The following is a 10,255-nucleotide window of genomic DNA, read 5'->3' as shown; positions in this document are numbered from 1 at the left end:
GCTGAGCCAACTCTGCAAAGTATTGATGGTGATACCTTTTAACACCTTGGTCTTTGGTTGCTCCTTTTTTCAGAAGAAATGGAATACACTGTGAACTCTGCCGTCTTTTCCCTCATTCACAACAGGTCAGCATGACACCAATAACTTTGACTGAGCCAGTACCTGTAGGATTTTGGTGGTCTCGTAACTAATGGTTATACATATTCATGTCTAATAGTAGTATACTCTTGTAGGTTAATCTAGAGGCATAATTTAGGGTAATGTGGCAGATGGGGGGGACAGGTAAGAGGACAAGGAATAGAACACACATCAGAAGCATGGCAAATTCTGCTTTCCAATATCTCCCTCATTACTGTTGCTTTGGGGATATGCCCAACTCTACCTAGTTCCAACCAACAAAGTACAGAGTTTTTGAAACGTGTCCTGAGATTTAAACAAAAAGCTAGTATAGTTACAGGGTCAAGAAAATAAATAACAAAAGAGCTTATTGTAAGAAATCATTATTTCACTATCATGACTGACATCAGAATCTGTACATAGGAAGCAATCATAATGTGTTCCTAGAACTTAGAGATACAGATACTCTGTGAAGCTCACACACACACACACACACACACACACACACACACACACGTACACACATGGATGAGATTGGCTATCGGCAGAAGTTACCCACTCTAAGAGACATTTGTACCTATAGTTTAAGAGACAGGATATCTCTCAAATGAAATCAGAAAAAAGTGGGATTACTCAAATTCAAACAAGGTGACTTAAATATATTCTCATGACTGGAATGTAATTAAAGGAAGATGCAATTTTTAAAAAGTATTATTTGGACTGCATTAATAAAATGTCTATGGAAGGGTACACGAGACACGGATAACTTAAGTTGGCCCTGGGACAGGGACCTGAGTGACTAGGGGACAGGGCAAGAGGGAGATTTTTCACTGTATACCCTATTGTACTTTTACATTTTGAACATGTGAATGAATTACCTAATAAACAAATAAATATTTAAAGGACTGCATTTATAGAGGTATGATTGCCAAAATGGAGTTTTTACAAAGGAAGCCAGAGTGTACCATCTATCAGAGTCTATTCATCCAGCTCTATCTAATGATGGAATCAGAATATTCTGGTTCCTGGAAAGGTGATATCTATTGAGGACAAGAATGATTTCATGGGTTTTGATGAAATATCCTTTAAGAATATTCACCTCCTTCAGATTCTGAGTTTACCAAGCAAGCTTCCAATTCCTGGGAATGGGGACATGGGGAGGGGGTTACCCTGCAGGATGAGCACAAGTGAAAGATAAGGCTGGAAAGATAGAACCTTCATCGTCAAGTATTAAATCCTTTTTCTAGCTTATCCTTCACAGTCTGGTGGGTGTGGTTAGTGTAGCTCAGTCCTTCTTCTCAAAGTATGTTCTCCCTTTCCTGCCTGCCTAGTCAATTCTGGGTAAACTGATAAAATTCAGTTTCTGGACCTGAAATGCTAGGGGACCTGCTTGGCCCCCACCACACCCCATTCTCTTACCTCACAGCATCTGTCACACTGCACTGGAATTGCCTGCTGATCTCTCTCTCACTGGGCCATTGGCTCCAAAAGGGCAGGGAGCCTCTTTTATCTGCCACTGTATCCCGAGCACAGCGCCTGACAAAACATAGGCCCTCAATCAGTCGTCCCGTGAAGGAGGTGCTGCTCTGAAAGCCCAGGCTAGGATCACCGGACCTCCCTCTTTGAGTCATTGATTTCAACATCTTTATGTCTCTAGAAATCCTCTCACATGACTTCAGCTTTCCCCACTATTCAGCTGACTTCCAAGTTGTTCTTTCCAAGTAGCAGCACTTTCTCTCCTGAGTGTCTGATCTACATTTCCAACTACTTGCAGCTCAGAATGTTAGCCTAGGAGCTCTGATACCAATTTTCAGATGTACCTTGGGCAAGTCACTCGCCTTCACTCAGCCTGAGGTTTCTCATTGAAAATAAAGGCACTAGTCACTAGATAATCAATACGGTCACTTCCAGCTCTAAAAATGCTATACTTCTACACTGGTAGAAGCACCAGTCAGCTGAGTTTTTGTCAGCACCTCAAACTCAGTGTGCCTGCAGGGGAGCTCGCACCAGCCCTTCCTGCTAACTCTTGTCAACGGCTCTGTCATATTTTAGTCATTTTGGCTGGAAACTCTCTGGGCATTTTTGCCTCCTCCTAATCTAGTCCTCCATATCCAAGGAGTTGCAAAATTTTATGAAAGCAGCCTCTGAAACACTGTCCTCTTACACATCTTTTTAGGATTTTTATTAGTTGTCAACAGCAGGGTTATTACTGCCCAGCATTTCTCAGTGTGATGGAGTCTTTCATCAGATGACCACTGCAAACTGTAGCTCCAACTAAGTTAAACCCAGCTTTCTCCAAGTATTTAAAATAATCTTGGCTTAAATTGGCATTCAAACTGACCTGGCTTTAAGAAAATGAAGGAAGAGGGGCTTCCCTGGTGGCGCAGTGGTTGAGAGTCCGCCTGCTGATGCAGGGGACACGGGTTCATGCCCCAGTCCGGGAAGATCCCACATGCCGCGGAGCAGCTGGGCTCGTGACCCATGGTCGCTGAGCCTGCACGTGTGGAGCCTGTGCTCCACAGTGGGAGAGGCCACAGCAGTGAGAGGCCCGCGTACCGCAAAAAAAAAAAAAAAAAAAGAAAATTAAGGAAGAAACTTGTAGCGTCTGCTTCAAGGAATCTTCTAATTTCTTTCACTTCAGTCTTTAGATACCCTCTGGAATTTAAAAGCAGTAAGCACTCTTCTCTTTCAGGTCCTAAGTAAACTTAAACTAAAAGGCAAAGGTCATAATGATAATATGTGATAATGTCTTGATACATGGGTATATGGCAGGCAATTTTTGTTAATGGAAAAACAACTGCATCTGTTCCAGCCCAGTCTTTTACTTTTAAATAGCAGCTTTATTGAGATATAACTTCACATAGCATAAAGTTCACTCTTTTAAGGAGTACAAGTTGGTGGTTTTTAGTATAGTCACAGAGTTGTCCATCCATCATCACTAATTCCAGTACATTTTCATCATCCCCAAAAGAAATCCTGTACTCATTAGCAGACACTCCCCTTCCACCTCCTCCCAGACCCTGGCAACCAGTAATCTACTTTTTATCTATTGATTTACCTATTCTGGGCATTTCGTATAAATGGAGCCATGCAATATGTGGTCTTTTGTGTCTGGCTTCTTTCAATCAGCATAATGTTTTTAAGGTTAACCCATATTGTAGCACGTATCAATACTTCATTCCTTTTTTTTCTTTTTAACATCTTTATTGGAGTATAATTGCTTTACAATGGTGTGTTAGTTTCTGCTTTATAACAAAGTGATCAGCTGTACCTATACATATATCCCCATATCTCCTCCCTCTTGCGTCTCCCTCCCACCCTCCCTATCCCACCCCTCTAGGTGGTCACAAAGCACAGAGCGGATCTCCCTGTGCTATGCAGCTGCTTCCCACTAGCTATCTATTTTACTATTCCTTTTTAAGGTCAAATAATATTCCATATCTATTCTATCCATAGATAGATTTACCACATTATATTTATCTATTCATCAGTTGATGGACATGTATAGTTTTCATTTTGGGCTATTATGAATAGTGCTGTTATGAACATTTACATACAAGTTTTTTTGTGAATGTATTTTTCATTGATCATGGATGTATATCTAGGAGTGGAATCGCTGTGTCATATGTTAACTCCATGGTTAACACTCTGAGGAACTGGCAAGCTGTTTTCCAAAGTGGCTGCATGAGTTTTACATTCCCACCAGCAATGTGTGAGGGTCCCAGTTTCTTCACATCCTCATCAACACTTGTAAGTCCATTGTTTTTGATCATATCCATCCTAGTGGGTGTGACATGGTGTCTCACTGTGGTTTGAATTTGCATTTGCCCAGTGACTAATGATGTTGATGGTCTTTACATGTGCATATTGGCCATTTGTACATCATCTTTGGGTCACCTCAGTCTTAGGACAGATAAAAATTAAAATACCTTTATTTAGAGAGGAACTGATGCCCGTTTATAGGAACCAACAGCAATCTTTCAAGTGAGGCCAAATTAATAGTTGTTTAAAAATGCAAAGGGGGAATACTTCTTTAAATATATAGCATAGGACTCTGGGGTTAAAAACACACTTTTATCTTTAAAAAGTTACAAAAGTTAACCTCAAAGCTAAGTGATTTCTCTTAAGGAAAGCTAAGGAAATTTCTCTTTTAGAGCAGAAAAATAAATAGTAACTACTGCTCACATCAAGAATTAAACAATGGGCTTGTAAGAGACATTACCACCAATATTCCTATCCTTTGGAGGAGCCTCTGAGACTTGCTTAGGACTTAGTAGATAATGTAACAAATCTGCTGTTTCGAAAAAGACAAAGTTATCATTTTAATGTAAATGAACCCACAGAGAAAAACTCAGTTCACATGAAAGATAAAGTATAAGGGGAGGGGGGCTATCATACAGCCCTGCCCCTGACAGTGCTCAATTAATATTTGTTGACTGAATTAATTTGAAAATAACTTCCACTCTACTTAATAATAGCTACTATTTACTGAGTGCTTAAAGGTGCCAGATTAAGAGCTTCGTGTATGTTATCTTATTCACTCATCTATGAGGAAGTATTCTTTTTTTTTAAATAAGGACAAATTTTATTTATTCATTTATTTTTAAATTTTATTGATTGATTGATTGATTTTTGCCTGCGTTGGGTCTTCGCTGCTGTGCGCGGGCTTTCTCTAGTTACAGCGAGCAGGGCTACACTTCGTTGTGGTGCGTGGGCTTCTTATTGCTGTGGCTTCTCTTGTTGCGGAGCACGGGCTCTAGGCTCACAGGCTTCAGTAGTTGCAGCACGTGGGCTCAGTAGTTGTGGCTCATGGGCTCTAGAGCGCAAGCTCAGTATTTGTGGCGCACGGGCTTAGTTGCTCCGGGCATGTGGGATCTTCCCGGACCAGGGATGTGTCCCCTGCATTGGCAGGCAGATTCTTAACCACTGTGCCACCAAGGAAGTCCTGAGGAGGTATTCTTAAAATAATCTCAAATCTCATGTAGATGAAGAAATTAAGCCTTAGGGAGGTTAAATAAATTGCCCAACGTCAAACAGCTGCCAAGTGACTGACAGAGGCAAATTCAAATGCAGGCACAGATTTCAAAGCCTGTGCCCTTACCTCTCATACCTCTTGATTTTCTCCAAATTCTCAGGGAAATACATATTGCAACACAAGGTATATGTGTAATCCAACTACATTCAATATCAGATACTCTCCTGTAAGCTTCATGTTGTGTCACATGCTTCCATTTATCCTTCAGGATATCTGAGTGTTTCTTCTGGGAGTTATTTATCAGATAACTGCCCTTCTTAGGATAACACTGTACCTATAAAGATTGCGTGGTAGAGTCTTTGACAAATTGAACTTCTACAGGTCAGCTATAGCTGAATGCCAAAGACAGGGAAAGACCAGAACATAGTATGAGCACTCCAATGCTCGCTACAGCAGCATGTATACTAATATTGGAACAATACAGAGATTAGCATGGCCCCTGCACAAGGATGACATGCAAATTCATGAAGCGTTCCATATATTTATGTAAAAGAATGAAATTAGAACATTCTCTAACACCATACACAAAAATAAACTCAAAATGGATTAAAGACCTAAATGTTAAGACCAGATACTATAAAACTCTTAGGGGAAAACATAGGCAGAACACTCTCTGACATAAATCACAGCAAGATCTCTTCTATCCACCTCCTAGAGTAATGAAAATAAAAACAAGGATAAACAAATGGGACCTAATGAAACTTAAAAGCTTTGCACAGCAAAGGAAAGCATAAAGTATGAGCACTCTAAACAAGCACAGGAATGGCTTAGGTGTTTTACTGAGAACTTTACAGAGGCAAGAGAAGGTACTTTAGCTGTTTAGGTGTAGCTGTTTCCCCTGAACTTCAATCAAAGAGGGGAGAACATAAGGAAGGGGATGGATGCTCCACAAGGGTCTATCCTATGGGGATGGTTCTGGAAATAGACTACATATTCATCCCCACTTGAGTCCACCCTTAAGACTTTTCGCAGGGGCTAAAATAGCTCCACTCACCCTGCTGAAAAAGGTGCCTCACATTTCCCTCTGAGTTGGCACTTCCCTTTCCTAACCCAACAGCCGCTAGCACTGGTGGTGCTGGCCAGTGGTGGGCCACATCTAGTCAGCACCCAAGAGTGAGGAAGGCATTTGGCCAATTCCAGAAATGGTGGAGAAGTTACTGAATCACCATCATTAAGTTATATAACGTCAGTGCCACAGAGATTTCTTTGCCCATGAACAATTCCTGATTTTGCAGGAAATATCCTTGGATGCCTTAGTGGTGGGAGAGCAGCTTTCACTGGACCCTCTCCCTCGTTTCATTCATTCAGCCTAAATTCCTCTCCCATTATTTTTTCAACCTTCTTCTTAACTCTGACTCCCTGTTTTCACGTCTGGCCTAGATCCTCAAAAAAAAAAAAAAAAAAAGCTATGAAATAAGAAAGGGATTGAGTGGCCAACAACTAGCAGATGGGTAAGGAAATTAAAACACATTCAGCATTGGGCTCTTAAGTGAAAAAATAAAAAAATTTAATGAATATTTCTTAAATGAATGAATAAATTTAGGATTTAGAGTAAATAAATTTCATCATAGGATAAAACATGCAGCCACTAAGAAGAATGTTTACAGAGAATTTTAATAACCTAGGGCAATTCCTATGTCATGATATTAAGAGAAAAAGAACAGAATATGAAATTATACATATAGTATGCTCTCAACCGTGATGAATACCTATGCATGTAAAATCCTGGAAAGAAATTCACTAAAATTTTAATAGTTACTATCCTTGGATAGAGATATAATGGGTGTTCTTTATATTCTTCTTTCTGCTTTTCAGCAACTTGTGCAGTTTTCTCTATGAGCCATTCTTACATTTATAATCAGGAAAAAACCCATAAATGTCAATTTTTTCTTTAGAAGAAAAGGATTCTGTGTATACTGCAAAGAACTCTCTTACTGTCCCAGATGTTTTCCCTCACATCCCCAGGAAAACTGTAAACGCTGCTCTGGGAGAACACCTCCCATGGCCACCTGGCTCCTCTGTGTCCACACAAGTGATGATCTGGCAGGACGCGGGGATTAGCATGGGAAGGCATGTCTGTCTGTTGTGCACTTTGCCCGGCTCTCTCAGATCTGTGCTTGCTGTTTCACTCCCATCTGTCTCACTTGTTGCTGGTGAGGAATTTCCCCAAATTATCACTCCCAGCAGAAGGCATTTCTCTAGCTAGGCCTTGGGAAATGGAGACGTAACATTTGCCAATTTTCTGTACCCCTCTCTCCGATTGGCTTGGGCTACATCCCAGGAGAAAGCACTTATCCCCACCCCCATCAAGATCATTTAAGTGGCAAAGCTCCCCCCACAGTCATGTCACGTTCTCACTAAAGAAAGCCCTGCCTAAATAGAATTATTCAGAATTTGCAAGCTTAGGGTCCAGGTAGGAGCCAATTTTAAATTTTTGCTTAGGAATCCTAAATTTCCATTTCTGCCAGGCTGTTCAGAATTTAAAAGCAAAACGATATACTAAGACTGAGGATTGTAAGGCCTGAGCCACAGATGTTCAGCTGTAAGATGGAAATGAAATGATCTGAGAGGCATGAATGTTTAATGAGGCCTGATTTAGAAATGACAGAATATGTAGCCCACACATGGCCTTTTCTAGAAAACTATCTTGTTCATGTGAATGTTGACGCATATCAACGTTCCCCAGAGAGCTCATCTGCCACCTGAGATGGTGTACTTTTCTGGCCCAGCTCTGTAGCAGCCGAATTACTGACTCAACAACCAATGTATGGCTGGGAAATCCAGTAATCCCAAATTCTCATACACAGCCAATTAAAATAAATGTTTACTACTATAGGACAGACTCCTCACTGACTCTGTTTAGATCAACTTGTAATGTTTCTTTGTTGTCCTTGTTTCTCAGGTCCAAAGCCGTCTCTAGCCTCCACAGGCAGAGCAAAGCAATTCCTCCCTGAGTACCAGTGCACCTTGTTAATACCTCTTTTTTTTTTTTTTTTTTTTTTTTTTTTTTTCTTTTTGCGGTATGCGGGCCTCTCACTGTTGTGGCCTCTCCCGTTGTGGAGCACAGGCTCCGGATGCGCAGGCCCAGCGGCCATGGCTCACGGGCCCAGCCGCTCCGCGGCATATGGGATCCTCCCAGACCGGGGCACGAACCCGTATCCCCTGCATCGGCAGGCGGACTCTCAACCACTGCGCCACCAGGGAGGCCCTTAATACCTCTTTTACAGCACTTGTTACATGCCTGTAACAGCTTGTTTCCAGATCTGTCTCTATCACCAGACTGAGACCTCTGGAGAGCAAGGGCTGTAGGTGCTGTACCAGAGCACAGTGATTGCCGCTTAATAAATGTCTGTGGAATTAATTGCCTAATCAAAATGTTCATTTTTTTCCCCTCTCAGATTGATACCGCACTTTAAACAATGTTTAACATATTTGAGAGAGGCATATTTATAGAATTTTAGAACCGGGAGGGACCTCACTTTGTCGATGGGATAACCACGGCTCAGAAAAGCCCAATGACCCATACGAGTCCATCAAACGTTGCTGAGATCAGTGCAATTCTCTTTGCAAGAGTTAAATGAACTTTAGGAACATGGACTTTTATTTTACGTTCTGGGAATTCAAATCTGTAAAACTTTAATTTCCAGGTTTAGCAAAATGGTGCTAACAGGCCTCAAGAAGTATTTTAAAGGTGGATAGTATAGGTCGGCATTTGACCCAAGTCTGCCCTCTAAACTTGCAGAAGATACTATCAAGAGAAATCTTACTTTAATGTGTTAAAACTATTCTCATGAGTTTGTGGGACATTTTATTTTTATTTTCCATTACAGGTTTTAGATTTATAGAAAAGTTACAAAGGTAGTACAGAGTTCCTATATACCTGTCACCCAGTGTCAGTTCTCCCTAATGCTGTCATCTTACATTACCACGGTACATTTGTCAAAACAAAGGAACTGGGCTTCCCTGGTGGCGCAGTGGTTGAGAGTCCACCTGCCGATGCAGGGGACACGGGTTCGTGCCCCAGTCCAACGGGAGAGGCCGCAACAGTGAGAGGCCCGTGTACCGCAAAAAAGAAAAACAAAACAAAACAAAACAAAAAACTAAGGAACTAACACTGTGTATTCCTATTAATGAAACTCCAGACTTTATTCAGATTTCACCAGTTTTCCCACCAATGTCCTTTTTCCATTCCAGGATCCCATCCAGAATACCACATTATGTTTAGTTGTCGTGTCTTCTCTGGTCTTCTCTGGTTTGTGACTGTTTCTTAGTCTGCTCTATGACAGTTTGTTTGTTTTTAGTTTTTATTGGAGTATAGTTGATTTACAATGCTGTGTTCATTTCAGGTATACAGCAAAGTGAATCAGTTATACATATACATATATCCATTCTTTTTTATATTCTTTTCCCATATAGGCCGTTACAGGGTACTGAGCAGAGTTCCCTATGCTATATAATAGGTCCTTATTAGTTATCTATTTTATATGTAGTAGTGTGTATATGTCAATCCCAATCTCCCAAATTATCCCTCCCCCCCTTACCCTCTGGTAAGTATAAGTTTATTTTCTACATCTGTGACTCCAGTTCTGTTTTGTAAATAAGTTCATTTGTACCCTTTTTTTTTGGATTCCATATATAAACGATATCATATATTTGTCTTTCTCTGACTTACTTCACTCAATCTCTAGGTCCATCCTTGTTGCTGCAAATGACATTATTTTGTTCTTTTTTATGGCTACCATGATAGTTTTGAAGAGTACTGGTTGGGTATTTTGTAGATTGTCCCTCAAACGGGTTTGGTCTTATGTTTTCCTCATGATTAGACTGGGGTTATGTATGTGTTTTTGGAAAGCATACCACAAATGCCAAGTGCCCTTCTCATCACATTACATCAGGATGTAAATGATATCCCCATGCTATCACTGGTGAGGTTAACCCTGATCACTTGGTGAAGGTGGTATGTGCCAGGTTTCTCCACTATAAAGTTAGTGTTTTTCCTTTCCATTCTCTATTCTTTAGAAGTGAGTCACTAGGACCGGCCTGGAAGGGAAGAGAGGTTTATCTTCATATAGTATTTGGAATTCTTTCATTAGGGAGATTTAT

The 10,255-nt window shown here is 40.8% G+C and overlaps 1 protein-coding gene across 1 annotated transcript in view; it reads left to right on the top strand.

Moving 5' to 3' along the window:
• Positions 1-8,136, top strand: part of LOC308614965 (uncharacterized protein) — a gene marked incomplete at its 5' end in the record, with an annotated part of 104,086 nt that extends 95,950 nt beyond the window's left edge. The window contains 2 exons of the mRNA XM_081229860.1: positions 3,723-3,867; positions 8,055-8,136. Coding sequence (XP_081085986.1) covers positions 3,723-3,867; positions 8,055-8,072 — 163 coding nt within the window. The 3' untranslated portion in view covers positions 8,073-8,136. The remainder of the gene's footprint in view (positions 1-3,722; positions 3,868-8,054) is intronic.
• Between the last annotated feature and the right edge of the window lie 2,119 nt (positions 8,137-10,255).

The sequence above is a fragment of the Mesoplodon bidens genome (genome assembly GCF_964165515.1).
Source record: "Mesoplodon bidens genome assembly, chromosome: 3".
In the NCBI taxonomy this organism is placed as follows: domain Eukaryota; kingdom Metazoa; phylum Chordata; class Mammalia; order Artiodactyla; family Ziphiidae; genus Mesoplodon; species Mesoplodon bidens.
Note: the sequence above shows the minus strand (reverse complement) of the source record. Positions and strands in the feature narration are given on the sequence as shown.